The 19,404-nt window shown below is 42.4% G+C and overlaps 2 protein-coding genes across 2 annotated transcripts; one reads left to right on the top strand and one right to left on the bottom strand.

Moving 5' to 3' along the window:
• Nucleotides 1-1,543: 1,543 nt before the first annotated feature.
• On the top strand, nt 1,544-15,873 carry RNF10 (ring finger protein 10). Its single transcript, XM_010180967.1, has 17 exons — nt 1,544-1,655; nt 3,510-3,712; nt 4,715-4,914; nt 6,107-6,197; nt 7,215-7,399; nt 7,479-7,615; nt 9,274-9,434; nt 9,977-10,105; nt 10,262-10,520; nt 10,734-10,867; nt 11,970-12,087; nt 12,419-12,520; nt 13,024-13,158; nt 13,975-14,072; nt 14,302-14,362; nt 14,521-14,679; nt 15,584-15,873. The coding sequence occupies exons 1-17, from the start codon at nt 1,544-1,546 to the stop codon at nt 15,658-15,660; spliced, it is 2,361 nt and encodes a 786-aa protein (XP_010179269.1). The 3' UTR covers nt 15,661-15,873.
• A 2,545-nt stretch (nt 15,874-18,418) lies between these two features.
• Nucleotides 18,419-19,355, bottom strand: POP5 (processing of precursor 5, ribonuclease P/MRP subunit (S. cerevisiae)). The gene is made up of 3 exons (XM_010180965.1): nt 19,151-19,355; nt 18,698-18,781; nt 18,419-18,522 (listed from the first exon to the last, which is right to left on the bottom strand). The coding sequence occupies exons 1-3, from the start codon at nt 19,353-19,355 to the stop codon at nt 18,419-18,421; spliced, it is 393 nt and encodes a 130-aa protein (XP_010179267.1).
• Nucleotides 19,356-19,404: the final 49 nt, after the last annotated feature.

The following is a 19,404-nucleotide window of genomic DNA, read 5'->3' as shown; positions in this document are numbered from 1 at the left end:
TCCCTTGCAGCACACCTTGAAATGGGCTAAATAGGGTACTGTAAGCTCTTGTACTTGTAGAAGGTGGATTTTAGCTGCCTTTCAAACTTGGCCTTAGAAACCAACTTAAACTAGGAAGTTTCCAATAGGAAAGTTTCTTTGGGTTATATGAGAGCACCAACAGGAGTCGCATCCCATTAGGATGAAACAAAGTAGCTAAGGGAAAATAGGCATTTTGGGTTTCTCTGCAGTCCTCGAGACCTGATGGGACAACACGAGTTCTCGCAAACATTCCTGGGCCTCGTTACTACGATGTGAGCGTGCTTAGCTGGGGTGCGTGACTGCTCCGTCACCTCTTACTCACTGGGATGTTTGCCTTAGCAGCAGCAATAACTTCAGTGTTTTCATGAAATCACCCTGTGCTGAAGTGTGATCCACCACTCAAACCCCATATGCAGTATGGTTGGCTCCAGCGTGGCTCAGCTGCAGAGAAGAGGCAAAGAAAGACTGAAGGAAACTGCAGTCCTCACCTCAGTAGCAAACCAAAATGGTCACCTAGAGCTGCTTTTAGTGCTGTGGACTTGATCTCCTCCTTTTGGAGACAGAGGTCCTCTAACAGAACATGGGCCAGGGCTTGCTCCAAAAGTCAAGCACAGCTTTGTTGCTAGTTTTATATCATTATATAGACAGTATTTTTTATAAGTCTCTGTTCTGTTGGACTATGGACACGTAGAGATGTTTATTATAGGTTAGATCTCGAGAACAACAAAAGGACTAATTGAGGATCTGTGTGAAGAGTAAGTACCTCACCAGAGCTGCTGCTGTTGCTTATTCCTGGTTTGCCAAGAGAAGAAGGAAAAAAGAAACTCCCACATCCAAATTTACGCTACTTAAATCTGGGCTCTAACAAGAGAGGATGGCAGTAAGAATCTTCTGGTTTTTTCCCTGCATGAGTGCACACAGCCCTGTCCTGCCTCTCTCTCCATGGGAATGCAAGGAGGGATGATACAAAGCAGAGAGCTCCCCGACACATGGCATGCTGGAAAGGTTGGAAGGAGCAGCATTGCTTTGATTTAGGGTGAGGGAAAAGGGTTCCTGTTGACAAATGCATACTCCAAACTCTTGGTTGTCTGCTGACTGATTTCATTACTGCTCTGATGGACCAGAGTCCTCATGAGCGTAATTATTCTGGGAGGGGAAGCTTGCAGTTGGTAAAATTAGGTTTGAAGCATTGTTAGGCTGTCATGTGAGGTCCTTCCTAAAAAAGGCACAGGTGGAGAGGATTTTCCTGTAAAACATGAGTCATTATGGTGACTCTCAAAGGCTTTAGGAATTGGTTAGAAAGGACCTGTAGTATGACAGGAATGTGTGTAAACCAGCTAATTGAGAAATGTGATGGTGACTAACGTGATTAAAACTATAAGTGGTAAGAAATTCTTCTGTCAGCTGCAGATAGAAGCTGTTTCTTGTTCCTGGGCCTTGTAAGGACCCGCTTTAGACTGAACTTTCTTGAGTGGTTTGATGATTGCAGAGAAGCTGCAAAGTTGCTGTAGACACAATAGACATGTGCCTCTCTAGCAAGTTCACGGAAATTGCAGATTTAGGAGAGTGGTTAAAGCTCCAAAGCGACAAACTCCTGAACAACTCGAGTAGTTGTCCAAACCTCTTCAAAATATGTAAGTTTTGACCAGAGACTCAGTGGTGTTGATAGCCTCTTCCCCACAAACACTGTCAAAAAAGGTCTATCTCAATAATCATTCAGCCAGACCTGGTCACACCCTCGGTACTTGGAAGCTTCTGGTATGTTTTTTTTCAGATAGCGTTCAGCCCATGTCTTTTTAGCCTGACGTGCATTACAGCTTTGCAAGCTATGCAAGCCTGTGTTTGAGTTACACATCTGTGGTTTCAATGGAGCTGATTTAATTCTGAATTAAAGGATCAGCCTTTTGAATAGCAGAGTAAATGACCAGTTCTGGTGACAAACTTTGTCTGCAAAATGTCTCTGTCACATCATGTCAAAGTAATGGTAATGTCTTTTGACTTCTGTAGCTGCAGTTGCAGGCAAAGACTGAAATCTGCCTTGTGCAAGAAACAGCAGAGAACCACAAAACCCAGTCAAACCACTTTTATTACTTAACGTATCCTTAAGAAGGCAGATCCTCAGTAATGTACAATAACACACAGACCTTCCGGTCCACTGTCCCCCTCTTTTTGGGGAGTGCAGGAGGGAGAGAAAACTAAAAATAACCAAAAAGCGAGACTTTGTGTGAATGATCCCATTCCAGCTGTTTAAAATGTCCAGATAAATTGAAGTGGTGCCAGGGAAGGGGAAGACTGGAGGGCACTGGAAATGAAAGCTCTTGATACCAGTAACGCGATCCGGAATCACAGTGGCATGTTTGCCTGCCACTTCAGAGATATATTAAGGGGTGGGGAGGAATGCAAAGTGGGGAAAGGGAAGCTAATAGGCTTTTATAAAATGGATCTGATTGTTGTATGAGGTGTTACTGTTTGTGTAATGCTTACTGGGTATCCAGAGTTCGGGGCTGGCTGGCGTGGCCAGATGTCTTGCTGGATCAGTGAAGTTCTGCTTCCAAGCTTATCAGCATAACTCTTCTACAAACAACTTAGGGCAGTTGGTGAAGTGCTAGGTTAAGTCACAGGTAAGTGGCCTGTTGTGTCCACAGGGGCAAGACTATCATAGTATTAATTTTCTGTTCCAGCAGTGTAATGAAGCAGCTGTTTAGACACAGGAAACCCCTCTTGAGCCTGACTGATTTTTCTACTCTTGTCAGCTTTGTTCCTGCAGTATTTTGCTTTGCACTTTCACTGCAGTATCCAGTGTTAGGGTCAGTGGTGCGCTCAGCGTGCTTTTGGGCAAACAGTTCTTGTTGCACAGGTTGGTGGACTTAGTACTTCAATACTGGCTATGTGCCCTGCAAGGCCAAAGCATTGGGTTCGTGCTTCAAGGTCAATAAGCATTTGTTGGCCTTGTAATTCTGATCTAAAAATACCCTTTTCTTTCACATCTGTTGGGGTCTTTTAAATACAAGAAGCAGAACGGAGTGAAAACAAGCAATGGGGTTTTGCAGAGTGGGAAACCTCGAGACGAAGGCAGGCAGCAGTAGATTTATATAAGGGAACAGTATACAATCAATTGTGTGTTTTCTGAAAGTGGAACGAAAAATGAACTAGTTGTCAGCTTTTATCACTTAAAGTACCAGGCAATGTCTGGTGACAGCAATTCCAAATCTGGATAAAGAAAATTCATCCATTGTCATAAAAGGTAAAGCATAGCAAATATATCTTACCTTTATACTCTTTGATGAGTTCTTTGGACAGCAATAGGCATGAAACTGTTTGGGTTGCTGGGGGAATTTGGTGTCCCAATAAACACCAGTCTTTTAACCAGGGCAGTGGCCCAGGTGAGCACGGTGCTGTCTCTGAGGCGATGCTGGCTGAGGTTCAGTACTTGTGGACAACTCTGAGGCTGCTCATCTGATTCTCGGTGTTGGTTTTTTTTCTTTCAGATGGAAAGAATGCGAGTGGATCCAAACAGCGTTATAATCGTAAAAGAGAAACTTCATATTCAAAAAATGAGAACTTTTCCAGTCAGTCCCGTCGCTCCAATTCACAGAAAAGCAAAGCTTTTAACAAGACACCCCCTCAAAGGGGAGGTAGCGGCGGAAGTGGCAAACTTTTTAGCTCTTGTAATGGTGGAAGACGAGATGAGGTGAGAATTGTAATGCCGTGCCTCCAAGGCCTTCTTTCTTGGGATGAGAGGATCGCTCTGACCTGCCTAGATAGGTCTTCTGATTTCAGCTCCTGGGCTGGGAAGGGAGAGAGCGGTAAGAGGTGCCAACATCGCTGAGATGCCAGAGCGAGTGTGAGCAGAACAACTTTGCAACAACAGAAGAGGAGTGCTCTCTGCTCTGAGAGACTTGCAGTACAAAATACCGTCTGAGGAATGGGTACCTAGACAGGCCACTTGCATATCTTGTGAAACAGAGGTCTTTCATGACAATAGCTAGTGGTACAATTTCTAGCTTTGAAGTCTGAGGTGATGGGGTCTGACCACCTCGGTGTACAAATTCGCATGTGATAGTGCTAATGAGAAAGTGATCGTATTAACCTTGGTGACATCACGATGGAGTAAAACTGGGCTGAGGTTTTTATGCTGATGTCAGTCTAAATACTGTAGGCTCTTGTGGGTTTGCATTGACAGAGAGGGCTCTGATTTTTCAGTTTTAGTGGATAAGCAACACTGTTCACCTAAACTGCTTACTCTGTCAAAACTCACCTGCTCTGTCTCTGTTGAATTCTCATTGTTTGCTTCACTGTATAAAAACTAACCAAAACAAGTACGACCTGTGCAAATACTAATCAGACTTGTATTACTGGCCATCTAAACTAATATTGTCAGGATTCAAACAACTTCCTTCTGTTATTAATTTTGACTGCTAGGTTTTACCAGCTTTTACATGTCCTTATGTGGGTTGCTTTTATGCTCTCCTCCTTTTGATCAGTGTAGGATAAGACCACTTAGTTCTAACTTTCAGGTTCTCATACACTTCTAACGCTGCACTGCTTGATTTGCAGACCTGGAGTGGAAGCAGGTGAGTGAGTAGATGCTGCGTGTTCTGTACGTAATCACTGATGGGGCCTGGGTATCGACTGGTACTGGTGCTTTTGCAGTAAATCCTAGCAATTTCTGACAAACGCTGTTTTCTCTTAGGTAGCAGAGGCTCGACGGGCAGAGTTCAGCCCTGCCCAATTCTCTGGTCCCAAGAAGATTAACCTGAACCACTTACTGAACTTCACTTTTGAGCCCCGTGGCCAAGCAGGCCATTTTGATGGGAATGGACATGGCAACTGGGGGAAAAGGAACAAGTGGGGTCATAAGCCATTCAACAAGGAGCTCTTTCTACAGGCCAAGTGAGTGGAAAACTAGCAGGGCTCTGAGACTTCTACAGAGACGTTGAGTTGTAAGGAACGATCAGCCAGGGAATTGTGTTTGACTACTTGTATTGACTTGTCTAGGGTGAACTTACCTCTCCGTAGTGTTTCTAGTGGTAATGGCTGTACTTGGAAGGGATAAAAATATATGAAGTTGTTGTCTTTGCCTATTTACAAGGTATCAGATACAAACCAATTAGTCTGCTCTGATTTTCTACCATCACTTGTGGAATATGACATTGTGTTTGACTACTTGTATTGACTTGTCTAGGGTGAACTTACCGCTCCGTAGTGTTTCTAGTGGTAATGGCTGTACTTGGAAGGGATAAAAATATATGAAGTTGTTGTCTTTGCCTATTTACAAGGTATCAGATACAAACCAATTAGTCTTCTGCTCTGATTTTCTACCATCACTTGTGCAATATGACACTCCATTTGGGAAGAACTTCCATAGTTCCCTTATGGAAGATACTATTTTTTTGGGAAAAAAATAGTATGCTGAGATAGTAGGGGTAGCAGTTGCTGGATCAAAGCCCCTTGAATTTATAAGTCCTAGAAGTAGTTACTTGTATGGATTTTAGCTCTTAAACAGCTGGTAGTTTCACAGGCCCCTAGGTCTAACCCAAATGATGATCAGTATCATAATCCAGCAGCAGAATTGCTTTTGAGTGGAAATAATGGTCCCTTTCACTGGAATTTGAAGCATGTTCAGGACTTCCTGTATCTGATCATGTTAAAGATAATGAAAAGTGTTTTCAGCATTGATGCTTCTGATTTTTTTCCCCACTGTTTTGTGCCTTATTGTAGTGAAGTCTTTTTGCAGGAGTCCCAGTAACTCTAGTTTTTGTGAGCATATTTTTTCCACTTGTGAATCCCTGTTTTTTAATAGATCTCTGATGGAGCTGGCGGCTACTTACGAGTTTCTGGAAAATCACTCTGCCTGGCTCATTCTGTAGTTAGTATGTGATGTTGTGTCTAACAGAAATTGGACACACCTGTATTCTGGAGATCTGGTTGTGAATTGAACTCTTTTGGGTTTTATTGGTAGAAGGTACTGTGTCCCGCAGAGAATCCTGTAGGATAGTTTCAGCTCAGAGAATCCTGTAGGATAGTTCTCAAAGAATTTTTAGAAACAACTGAGTGGATCATCTGTCTCTTTGCCTCTCCCCAGCTGCCAGTTTGTTGTCTCTGAAGAACAGGACTACACAGTCCACTTTGCTGATCCAGATACCTTGGTCAACTGGGACTTTGTGGAGCAAGTGGTCAGTTTTGATGGGCTAGACTTTTTTTTTTCTTTCCTAAGAAGCTCAACCTGTCTTTAACTGCCTCTTTATCTCTGTGATGTTACGTAAAACTCAGCTGTTTTTGAGTTGAGGCCTCTTCTGTCACTCCCACAATACTGGGAAAGATCTGTCATGGAATATATTATGAAATACTTTCATGACAGGAAAAGAGAAGTGCTAAAATCTATTAGGAAAATTAGCAGCTTCTTCTTGCTTTCGCAGATGGGAGCTCATCAAAAATAGTATCTGACATTCTGTAGACAGAGTCCTTGTGATCGAGATATTAACAGAAAACTTGGGCATGAGTCCATGGAAGAGGACTACAGTGTAGAATTTTGAAGAATTATTCTGTGCATAGGTGGCCCATCTTGCCTAGCAACAAAATGGAAAATCTCTTGAGAACTGTGGTCAGAACTTTGGGTTGCCTCAAGTAGGAACTTGTCTGCCAAGACTAGTCTTGGTGTATGGCATAGCTGGAGAGGAGGTTGGCTTACTGTTACCTGACGCTACGGAAGAGCTGAGAAATCTAAGCGCTTGCTTGGCAGTTATGTCTCTGCAGCATACAGATGCTAACAAAGTGTCTGACTAAAGTAGCATGTTCATGGAAATAGGTAAGTTCAGTCTCACAGCTAAACGGGACTGCACAAGTCAGCTTGTGTAAGTGAGGCGTCAGCTCGTTTGCTGTCTTCTCAGTATCTGAATTTGGGTGATGAAGATGCTGGTAGCTCTTGGAGATGATGAAAACGTGAGGGGAAACATGAGAAGAGTCACTTTTTTATGTAATTAGAGTAGAAATACTAAATGGGTGGCTTTGAAGGTTATTCCATGTGCGCTCTGAAGCTGTTACTTGGTTCACAGTGTACTTAATTTATTGGTAAATAAGCAGAGTTGTAAGATTAATATGTTAGAGTAGATCTTACAGGTGGCTTATTCTGTAACACAGGAACTGATTTCCAAGTCTAAAACTTGTACTGTTCTTCTCATGTGCCATTTCAGCGAATCTGTAGCCATGAAGTGCCCTCTTGCCCAATTTGTCTGTACCCACCTACTGCAGCAAAGATCACCCGCTGTGGGCATATCTTTTGTTGGGCGTGCATCCTTCACTATCTCTCCTTGAGCGAAAAGACCTGGAGTAAATGCCCTATTTGTTATGGTGCTGTTCACAAGAAGGACCTCAAGAGGTAAGACTTGATATTTTTTCACTGGCGTATCTTTTTGAAATGTTATTTTTGCCCTGCTAACCTCCTCCTCACCTTGCAGTGTTGTTGCAATGGAGACACGTCAGTATGCAATTGGTGATGTCATTACGATGCAACTCATGAGAAGGGAGAAAGGTGTTCTGATTGCACTACCCAAATCTCAGTGGATGAATGTGGTGCAGCCTGTTTACATCAAAGGTGAGTGTATCTGAGTACTGGTGGTGGGCATTCTTCTCCTAACTGTGATTAAGACTTGTGTAGAGAGGATTTACCATGGCAATGCCATGCTGTCACCTTAAAATAGACCAGACTACAAAACGTGGGTTTTAGCAGCTGAAAACCTTAATGACCACATCTTAATAATAACCTTTCTACCCACTCTCTGGTTTTTGTCAGGCTTTAACTTGTGTACTGTTTCCCTTCGATTTACTGCACTGCAGACTCCTGCCTTCTCAATCTTTGGTATTAATTTGATGTGTGTTTTGTATTGTACAGTTCTTACTGTGACTCTTGCTGCCTTTGTTGCCTTTTCAGTGTCCTTAACTTTTTTCCTCCTAGCTCCTTGTTATATAGGTTAGCAAAAATAACTGCCTCTGTGTCTAAACTATTTCAAGGATGTAATCTTCAACGAGGTTTTCATCATCTTCACTTATCTACTAAAATCCGTGAATGATATGGGAAAATAATCAAAGTTACTGCAAACCTATTCCAAACATCTGTTGCCTGACTTCTGCAGTTCTCTCTAGTCAAGTAATGTGACTAACACATCATCATCTTATCTGTTAGTATCATGAAAATTTTGTGACTAAAGAAATAATTTTACTTTGCTGTTTTGTGGGCTGTCTTGGCTCCCTTCGTTTTGCAGTCACATTTGTGAAAGGCTGCATGCATTTAAGCTCTCTGTAAAAAGTCAAGCCTCCTAACGCATGATGGGTATCCAGCATGCAGGGTGCGTGCTTACACGTTCCTCAGTATTTGAAAGTAAAGAACTTCAAATCCTTTTTGTAAAACAGATGGAGGAACAAATAATGAGATTTGAGATCATTCTAAACCCAGGATATTCAGCATTAACTTGGTGCTCTGCAGATGAGGTTGGACCCTGGGGGAGCAGTGGGTATATGGACTGCACTAGTGTGTGATGCTATGGTTGCTGTAAAGTTTGTCGTTGAGATAAACTCTCCAGTAACAAAGACGACTATGTTTTGCTAAACTTGGAATCCTTTAGTTTACTATTTCAGCTGTGCTTCTGGTAAAAACATCATCATCATGTTTTGTATGGATTTTGAACTAGTTTGAGACAAAACAGACATCCCTTCTGCAGAGCTTCCCAGTTGCAGTGTTTGTTGAGTATATAGAGGAGGAGGAAGCTGCAGACTGCGCTGTTTCAGGAAGGCTTGACCACCCAAGGCTTCTCAAGGGTGGTGCTTCCACAGGAAAGTTTGAACTTGATTTTTTTTTAACGTGTAGCAAGTAAGTGGTGAAGTGGGAGAGAGGAGGAAGCTGCAGACTGCGCTGTTTCAGGAAGGCTTGACCACCCAAGGCTTCTCAAGGGTGGTGCTTTCACAGGAAAGTTTGAACTTGATTTGTTTTTTTAACATGCAGCAAGTAAATGGTGGAGTGGGAGATAAACTGCTGTGTGGGAGAGGTGCGTGTAGCAGGGCAGGTATGTGGCACCAACTTGTGTCAGCATTGATCTCATGGTAATACGTGGAGTATGTATCAAGCCCTTGCTAAATATTGTCTGCCTTGGAGTGGATTAACTCCCAAAATTGAGCAGTAACAAAACTTCAGAAGCAGCAGCAGTTCTAACTGGTGCCTCTGTGTGTGGATGTTAATGATTTGGTGCTGCTTTTCAGATGACCAGCACAGTCAGTATTCAAAGCTGCTTTTGGCATCCAGGGAGCAGGTCTTGCAGCTGGTGATTCTGGAGGAAAAAGCGGCATTGCTAAAACAATACGAGGAAGAAAAACACACCCCAGAGGCTTGCTTTATTGAGGCAGCTATCCAGGAACTGAAGGTGAGAACCTCTTTGAAGGTTTTTAGTAACATTATTTTTAACAGTATGCTGGGTGCTAAGCATCTATGTTCTGCTGCATAGGTGATTGTGTGTGATTATTCTGGTCTCTGTGATGTGTATACTAGCAAGGTGGTGGTGATTGCTGCTAGAATAGCATTATGTATCTTGGAGAAGACTGTAGCCTTTGGACCTCAGGCATTTGGCATGATGTTCGAGATAGAACAGAATGCATTTTACTAAATGGTATTCCTTCCATAAATGTAAAGGAGTTTTGCCTTCAAAGGAAGATGTGTTTCCCTTTGTTCATGTTTGCCCAATAGAAGCAAACTTGTAGACTGCTCCTTTTCGAAGCCTTTAGGCGTCCTACAACGGGTGTGCTTTCCAGTAATAATAACAAGAGGACTTCAAGCATCACTCTTTGTCACAGATGAATTATGGATCTATGAAAACCTGAAGCAGAGGACAAGGCTAAAAATAACTATGGTGGTAGTCTCTTGGCTTAAATAGGAAATTAAAACTTGTTCTCTTCGGATGACCTGCAGGAGCGAGAAACAGCACTCTCTGTTAACCAGGATAAAAACAATGGTGTTGCTGGAATCAGTGCAGCTGTGGAAGAATTGGTCCTAGAAAGCTCCAAGGCTGCGGAGCCTGCAGTTTCCCAAGAGAAAAAGGTGGGTGACAACTCTGCTCTGGCAGCTCTTGTTAGTACTTAATTCTGCAGCTTTACACTGCAGTGTACGGTGAAGTGGTGCCAAAGATTTTTTCAGAGATGATAATCTTTTGAAGGAGGTGATGTAGTACTAACTCTAAGCTCTCTGCTGTGATAGTGTGGTGTGGAATATCTCTCTGCATTTGATGAGGAGCTTGTGGAGCCTTGCTCAGATCTGGCAAGTTCCTTTTCGCCTCCTGTGGAAGCAGAAGAGGCAGTGCTGGATGAAGAGGAAGTACTTGAGGTGGACACCATAGGGGAACCTGATATGAACACTACAGAAGAACCAAATCCAACTGAAACAAGCTACCAAGAATCTAAAGAGACAATTAGCAGTGGACATCTTAGCAACTCTCCTTTTTACTATTTCTATCAAGGTCAGTGCAATGAAATCCTGGAATCAGCGGGGCAGAGATGCCTCCTTTGGGATGTTCGTCACTTCACTAGATGCAGCTAAACCCTGTGAAACAAAACTCCCACAGAAACTTGGAAAGGAGCTTTAATTTTATTACTGGAGAATGTACTGAGGTGGGGAGAAGGGTACTGAAAATTAACAGGCTAAGAATAAGTGATGATATCTTATCTTACAGCGGAGGATGGACAGTGTATGTATCTTCACCCTGTGAATGTTCGATGTCTCGTTCGTGAATACGGCAGCTTGGAGAAGAGTCCAGAGAAGATAACTGCAGCTGTAGTGGAGATAACTGGCTACTCAATGACAGAGGTAGTTATTTTATCCTCTTATTAATTAAGGGCTCTTGTTTTAGTAGATTGATCACTGTGGCTGACAGGTGAGACTTGTTTCTTGTTAGTAATAAGAAATGATAACTACGAATGGGTAGGCATGCTAATCTTTGAAGGGCATCTGTGTAAGACTTATGCAAGGTGCAGTACCTAGAGTTGCTTTTGGTAAGTAGGCTGCAGTCTAGCTTGCTTTTTTTCTTTTGTTTTTCTAGAAGGCAGGAAGTTCTAGGAGTGAGAGAATTGCAAGCTTAAGATTGGTTTGTTGTTAAAGCTGTCTTGAAAAAGTAAGTGATTTTCTCATACAAGACAGTAGCTTGAACGAGACAGATTACCATCTTTCTCAGGCTGAAGAAGTGTTCTGCCTCTGTCTTGAACAAACAGTTGTTTCTGAGCATCAAGGGTAGAGGTGGGATATTGTGAAAATACAGATGGAAAGAAACTTCAGTCTTTGAGATAAAGGGAGTGCAAGTGCTTGAGGCACTGAAGTTCTGGAAGAGGGGATGGCTCCCGAATTCCTTTACCTCAGATAAAGACCGCTGTAAGAACTGGCACATGCAGTAACAACTATACATAATTCTTAATTTGTCTGTTAGAAAGGATATGCTCAAGTAAGAATGGGTGCAAGGGTAGCAGGGAATTGTCTTCAAGTTTTCTGGCTCAGTGAGGGAAAAATACAAAACTGGACTGAAACAAGCCGAGTAAAGTGGTCATTGGTCCAAATAATTTAGATGTAAAAGGCAAATTCAGTCCAGTGCAAAAATAAATGCATCAGAGGACTGATATTGTAGAATTTTATTCCAGTGACGTGAGTAAGAAGGGAAGAATAACAAGAAAACTGGAGTAACCATCCAGATCTGCTTACAGTGTAGTTGGTGGAGATCTTGGAGCATTGGTTCTGACCCAGGGCATCCTGCATGTGTTTGTAGTTTACAAAGTGACTATTGTGTCACTGCTGCTATTTTTTTTTTCCATTTGATTTGATGAATGGTTGGCGTTCTGTCTGTATAAGCTATTCATCACTATGGCAGACCTTGTTCCGGTAATACATTTACTCTCATCTATTTATTTATTTATTCATTCAGGATATAAGACAACGTCATCGTTACCTCTGTCACTTGCCCCTCACCTGTGAGTTCAGCATTTGTGAACTGGCTCTGAAGCCACCTGTCATCTCTAAGGAGACTTTAGAGTTGTTTTCAGGTTGGTACTAGCTCTGTCGTGTATCCATGAGGGTGAGGGGGAAGTAGTTCTTATCCCTTAATGTCAGAAAAAAGAACATACTTAACAGCTTTATTCCTCTTGCACCAACTGTCTGATTACTGCACAGAACAAACCAAATTCACTGTTTTATAGACAACAATTACAGAAAGAATAAAAAAGCCTGACTGGAAGAGCATTTGTTGTTTTTAAGCACATTCCATTATTAATGTGTTATAATGGAGTATGTTGTTCTCAAAGCTGGAGAAAACATTTCCAAAGTATTGGTGTGGGTTGGTTTTTTTTTATATCCAATGCTGTGCATTGCTCCTAGATGACCTTGAAAAGAGGAGACGTCTGCGGCAGAAGAAGGCTCGTGATGAACGACGACGTGAACGCAGAATTGAGATAGAAGAAAACAAGAAACAGGGCAAATGTAAGTCGTGATTGAGAGTAACTGGTGGATTTCCAGTCATCTTTAGTTGCTGAGCAGATTTCCTGAGCTATAGGATGAACTCTAAGGCCCGTAGTTTGTAGTGTGCACTTAGAAGAAGATTACAAGGTATTAGAAACAGTGTATGTAGAGTGAAAAATATCGGCGGTTTTGGTTAGGAAGTTAAGTGATGTTATGCAATTCCTGCATACTTGCACATTATGGGAGAGATGGGGGCATTTGAGGGCACAGCTGTCATGTGGGTATATTGCTCTTAGGATTCTTGATTTCTGTTTTTATAGTAATCACGGTGTAGAGTGAAAAGTGAAGAAGGAAAAAAAAAAAGGCCTCGGAACTGCTTCCATCCAGCAGTAGGGCTGTACTGGTCTCTAAAATAGAGGGTGGAAAGAAAATTGAGTTGGCACCTCCTAGACTCCTGAAACAACTTGCATATTGACAGTCTTCCCACACATTGTGTAGTGCTTTAATTTAAAACCTCTTTCTAGATCCAGAGGTCCATATTGCTTTAGAGAATCTGCAGCAGTTCCCTGCTTTTACCTCTTGCCCTGGAGAAACTACCAGCATTGATCATCAGAGCTTCTGTCTGTCTCCTCTTGGCAGAAGCCCTGTGTTTCAGACAGGTGAGCATTTGGAAAAACCACATCACATTAGCTCGTGATCGTTCTTTTGGGATCTACTGCTCGGGTCATCACCCTAAACTTCCTTAAGATAGATCAAAGCCTGCTTCTTTCCTAGATTGCCTGTGAGATCATACACAAAAGGCTGACATGGCTAAGAACATTCTGGTCCTTGCTCTGCTTTTTACTACTTGCGCTTCAGCGACAATATAAGATCTGCACTGTAGTTACCCCATCTTTTAAAATCTTTGCTGAGGCAGAAGAAAAGGAAAGGAAAAAAAGTCCCCAAAAAGGGAAGAAGAGAGCATATGCCAGAAAAACACTACTGGCATTTTTTTCTTTCTACCCTCTCCATCTTTCCCACCACATTATACTAAGTTTAAAACACAGTTGCTGAGCATTCAGTTAGGTTATTGTCTGGTTATGCTTTACCAAATGATTTATCTTGCAATTCATAAAAAATATTAAATAGAATCTGTTCTTAAATGCTTTTCTCAGAAAAACTCCACATAAACAAACAAACACGAAACCCCAACCCGAAAACAAACGCCAAAAAACCCCAACAAAACACAACATTCCAAAATAAGCAAACAAAACCCCCCAAGCAGTCCAAAAGAATTAAATCTCCCTTAAATAATGTGATTGAGGACGTTTAAGAGGTCCCGGTGGGTGTGACCAATGGATGGAACTGATGAGATGAAAATGGTTAATTACAAAAGATAATAAAGTTTTATTTCTGTTTCATCCTGATAAGCAGCATAATGAGTGCCTTTGCCAAGTGCAACTGGCTTTAATTATCTGCTGCTTTCTCTGTAACAGAGTCTGTTCCAACTCCGCTGTCACCTGCTGCCAGCCAGGTCAACCCGATGCTCTGTGGGAGTTTAGAAGAAGAATCTCCCTTCCCTTCCTTTGCCCAGGTAAGCCACGTAGGCAGAGTAAATCGTATCAGATTCACTTGGGACTTACTTGGGGATTAGTCTGAGAACACAGTTGCTTTCCCCAGAAAAACAATGTGGGATAAATCTTGTGGAGACAACCTAGGGTTGAGTGCTTGAAGGGGTTCTTGGATTTTCCTGCCACTTAGGGGATGTGCAGGACTGTATAAGTACATGGGATTTAATCATATCTTACAACTTTTTGTGATAGATGTTGAGAGTTGGAAAGGCAAAACCAGAAACGTGGCCCAAACCTGCTCCAAAGACAAGAGGTAAGAAAACTTGGTATTGCTACTTCAGGTTCTTTCCTGTGCATTTAAATCTAAGAAATCTTCTGACTTTACAAGAAACATCTGGAGTGTGGAGGGATGTTTGCATTGTGAAAGTTTTATGCAGCCTTCTGCCTCTCAAGGCACTTGCCTTCTTGCAGATGAGAACACTCTGGCACTCCCTGTGCCAGCAGATAGTGATGGAGAAAGTGACAGCTCTGACCGCATACCTGTGCCCAGCTTCCAGAATTCCTTCAGCCAAGCTATTGAGGCAGCCCTCCTGAAACTAGACAAACCATCCACAGCTGATCATTTATCAGGTAAAAGGCAGGGGGGAACATTTCTGAAGGGGAGGGGGGGAAATATTTTCCCTTCTTCCTCTGGGAGAAGTGAAAGCAGCAATTTTGGGAACCAAACATTGTCCATAGAAGAGTTCTGAGTATTGTCAGGTTGTGGTTTCTGAACAGCTTGATGAGGGCTTCTGTTAGCTTAAAGAGGCTCTCTTGGTGAGACCTGAGAGCTCTGCAACTAGCAAAGAATCCTGTTAGGACAAAGATGGCTGTTGACCAAATCATGTTTGCCATCTCTCTACTGGAACTTAACTTAAGCTTTATCTCAAGGAAGCTCAGGTTACGCACTTTTAAACTAAAAATACCTAAGCTGCTGAACTATCGCTTAAGTTTGACCAAAATGTGAAGGTAACTGCTAGCTGGGATTTCAAATTAGGGACTCTAAAACAGAGATGAACTTAAACCTCTAAGCCTGATGCTGGCTGATAAAACTAATTTATAATGCTCAGTTCTGATGTTTAGACTTGGCTTCTGTTTGGAGGCTGCACTGAGTGGTGGAGGGTTGGATGGGGGGAGGGGCTGGGAGTTTCAGTGAAAAATGAGTATTGGCTTCACTTGTAGTGGTTTTTGGACATGGATGAAAGCAATACCTGTCTGAAAGGCAAACTGCTGCACACTTGCAGTCCTAGTTGTTACTCTTGCAGCAGCAACTTTAGAATTGGTTAGGTGTGTGTATGTTTTAGGTGTGATGGAGTCTCCTCTAGTTTGTCTGCAGTAATTTTTTTTGTTAAAATTTAAACTACTTGGTGCTCAGTGAGTTGTTAGGAAGTTGTTAGGACCTGTAGAAGTCATTTAAGCTAGGAAAGACCGCTTATTTCTGTGTGATATTCCTGTTCCATGAGAAGAATGACAGTATCATTTTAATCCTTCACAGAGGAAAAGGGAGGCAAGAAAAGAAAGAAACAGAAGCAGAAGCTACTGTTCAGCACCTCTGTTGTTCACACAAAGTGATTCTGCTATTCAAGAGAAGTTTCCTCTCCTGGTTTTCTTTTCATTTTGCTTTGTTTTGCTGCTATAGTTTTAAGTATTTAAATTTGAGACTAAAATTGTGTTTCCAGGGCTTCTAGAGGGTTCAGGAGGAAACCGTGACCGTGTATGTTGAAGCAAGATGTTTTGATTCCAGCTGCTTAATCAGTTTATACTGCAACAAAGTTTTGAAAGAAACAACCCAGAGACAAATCAGCTGAGGCTTCTAGTCTGTGCTAAGTTGGTTCTTTTGGCCTAATAAGCCGTATGAAAGTCCTTAGAGTTGTGTGGCACTGCCAGAATACTGCAACATAACCTGGTTTCCGCTGCACTGGAAATGGGCAAAAGAGCTTCCTGGCTTTAGAGTGTTAGCTGCTTTATCTGTTCTTTCTCTAAAGAGCAAGAATTCCTCCTGTTCTCCTGGCTTGGAAAGATTTAAAGTTGAGGTGAGCGTAAAGCAGAACTTGGCTACTTGGTTTTGAAGTGACTCTTGATGAACTTGTGTATTTCAAAACATGGACTGGCAGTAGTAGTAGAAGGAACCTCCTGGCTTCTCTCAGTTGTTCGACTGTTTTAATGTGGGTGAATGAGGCTGCTAATTTTTAATTTTATTTTTTTTTGCCAACCACGGGCTACACATTCTTTGTAACCTGATCATCTAGAATAAACACTCCACCCTAGGGCTCTTGGTAAACTACTTGAGTGACATTTTGACACTGGCTGCTCTTGAATTGGAAGAACAACTGATAGCTGGAGTCTGTAGATAACTTATCCCCCAGCAAGAAACTGGAGTCTCTTGTACTGGGATAAGAGCCTGTATCTACTTGGTTCTGGAATGTAAGTCAACTGCACTAAGCACCTCAGAATATAAACGTGCCTCTTCCGGACCCCTCCCTGCTCTTTCTTTGGGTGGTCACATTCTACACTGCTTGTGGTTTGATTTGAGCTAATGAGTTAAGTGGTGTGGATTTTTGTTGAATAAAAATGAACTGTAGGTGTAATGTACCAGTCGAGGCCAAGAGTTACAATAAATCATACACGCACACACTACAAGTCCTGCACCCTTCCTGAGTTGTAACTGAACTGTCATATCATTGTGGAGCACAACATGGCTTAGTTGCACAGATCCAAATCTTACCCTTCCTACTGATGGAATTAATGCCAGGAGCTGGTGTGATGTCCCACCTCATGTACAGTGGAAGACTGACCAGAGACTTCTCTTTGTTTCAGCCCCACTTGGACCAATGCATTTGCACAGGCTTTAAAAAGTTGGTGTGACTCTGGCACTGTAACTGATCTGAGCAAGGAAGTGTTTGAGACTCCTGGAGTCTGGTATTCGTACACCACCAGTAAATTCATTGGTTGTGTCCCTATTTAAAAGGTTTATGTCAATACATTGATGCTTGATTTCAAAGCAATATGCTCCATGTTATACAACTGCTTCCTTGAGGCACTTTGTGTCCATGGGAAGCTAGTATGAAAGGGTATGCTTCACTAAACTCCTCCATGTTATACAACTGCTTCCTTGAGGCACGTTAAGTATGCGTGCATGGGAAGCTAGTATGAAAGGATATGCTTCACTAAACTTTGTATGTGGCTGTAAACCAGAAAGAAGGGGGAGAAGGAGGAGGTAGAGAATAATTCAACTGCTACAGGAAGCTAGAGGAAACACTTGCAAAACATTCTTTGAAAGCAGCTTGACTTCACGCTTGGTCGCAATTATCTACACTTGATGGAAAGATAGTACAGCTTGTCAAAAGAGTGCAAAGAAACTAAGGCAAGATGCCTGAAAGTGGTAACACATCTTGCTGTTAATGCCTTACGTGCACATTGGAATATTACTGGTGAGGATAGAGAAAGCAGTTAAGAAAGATTGATTCAAGTATTAACTGTGTTCACAGTACTATTATTTCCTATTTGTAATAGTCATTTTAAGCCATGGAACAGGAGTAACTTACTTGGTGTCTAACCAGTATCTGTTGTGTTCTATTATCTCTACACATTTATAGTCAACTTTTCTTTGCATTGGGAAGAGAGACAGAATGGCTGGGGCTGGTTAACTCACCTCCACATCTCACAGGCACTAGACCAAGTAAGGGAAGTGATGTGAGCTGGGGAGATTGTCCCTCCTGCAGGGGCGGTCTGCAGAGGACAGCATCTTCAAGTTGTATCTTGTTTTCCTACAGATTCAAGAGATAATACCAGCAATGCTGCTTTCCTGTAACTGATTGGTGTAAACTTAATAAATATCTAAGCAGTACTTGTACCTATGAATTTTATAATGAGTCAGATGGAGTTGGGCTTACGGCTTTACCTTGCATTCCTTGTGACCTCTGCTCCCATGTACAAAACTGATTGTTTCTGTGACTCAAAACAGTGGATAGCTGTATAGATAATGGGTGTACTTGAAGATAAGGTAAAAACCAGTAAAGATACTGCTTTTTCTGTACTGAAGGAAAATTACTACATTCCTTATCCATGCCAACTGCCTAAAGCTCACTTCTACCTCAGCATGAAGATCATATTGAGCTGCTCCACTCCTTAGGAGTGCAGGTGGTTTTGTCTCCTGGAGTGAAACGGGAAAGTAACCTACTCAGATTTTTTTTTTCTTTAGAAAATTTATTTACGAACACTCAGAATGGGGGAATGAAGTCTAAATATGAACAGATCCTTTTTCTGCTTTGCTTAGCACTGAAGATAACGGGTAACATCATTATTACACAAGTACAAGAACAAGTAACAGTCAGTCTGTTTCTGTGCCATCATCATCTTCCTCATCTCCACTGAGAGACTGCTCTTCTGCAACGGAACAGCTCAACCATGACTTCTGTATACACTGTCTTTCCCCTGCAATAAAGAGAGCAGAGGGTCATTGCTTAATCTCTTCACATATGCTGGAATATCCTCAACTTCTAAAGAAATGAATGTTTCTTAGTTCAATAATCCAGAGTCAGTCCTGCATATCCTATAAAAACCCCAGGAACTGAGGCTGCATTTCAGAAAAGCAGCTGGAGAAACTCACCTTCATTGGTACAGTTTTGCAACAACATCAGCAGCTGTCTTCTATTATATTGAATGAGGAATTTCTGACATGTTCTTATGGTACCTGTAGGAGTCAACAATATGTAACATATACATAACAGTGTTTCAGAGGTGCTAATACAGATGATTGCATCAAGTGACTAATGCCCCAGCAACAGCTTTATTAATGCAAGTGTGAAGAAGGGGCTGTAGACTCAATTTCCCCACTGTTTAAGTTTACTGGTGGAATAATTTCTAATGAGTACCCATTCTTTGATCCAAGTGGTTAATTTTCAGTACATGGATGTTACTATAGTTTGAAAATATCTTTTTAAAGAAAGTCATGTAATACAGTATTTGCTGCTCTGGTTTTGTGTTAAATATAATGAAGACTCAAGAGCAACCAAGCTCCGCGGCCTCCCCCCAGGTACCAGAGCCCGGGGCAGCAGCTGACCTCCGACGTGCAGAGTGTTGAGGGCGCAGGGGTAGCCCTGGCCACGGCTCTCCAGCTGCCTGACAAAGGGCAGCGCGGAGCAGAGCAGTCTGTAGGCGTCCTTGCGACACCGCAGCAGCACGGTCCCGGTGTAGGCGTTCAGGTACTTCACTGCGGGAACACACACGCACCGATGAGCCCGGCCGGTCCGGAGGAGCCCCCTCATCCCCGTCCCCGCGGGGCTCGGGAGCAGCGCGTCTCAGCGGCACCTGTGA

The sequence above is a fragment of the Mesitornis unicolor genome, unplaced genomic scaffold, assembly GCF_000695765.1.
Source record: "Mesitornis unicolor isolate BGI_N332 unplaced genomic scaffold, ASM69576v1 scaffold18823, whole genome shotgun sequence".
Taxonomy (NCBI): domain Eukaryota; kingdom Metazoa; phylum Chordata; class Aves; order Mesitornithiformes; family Mesitornithidae; genus Mesitornis; species Mesitornis unicolor.
Note: the sequence above shows the minus strand (reverse complement) of the source record. Positions and strands in the feature narration are given on the sequence as shown.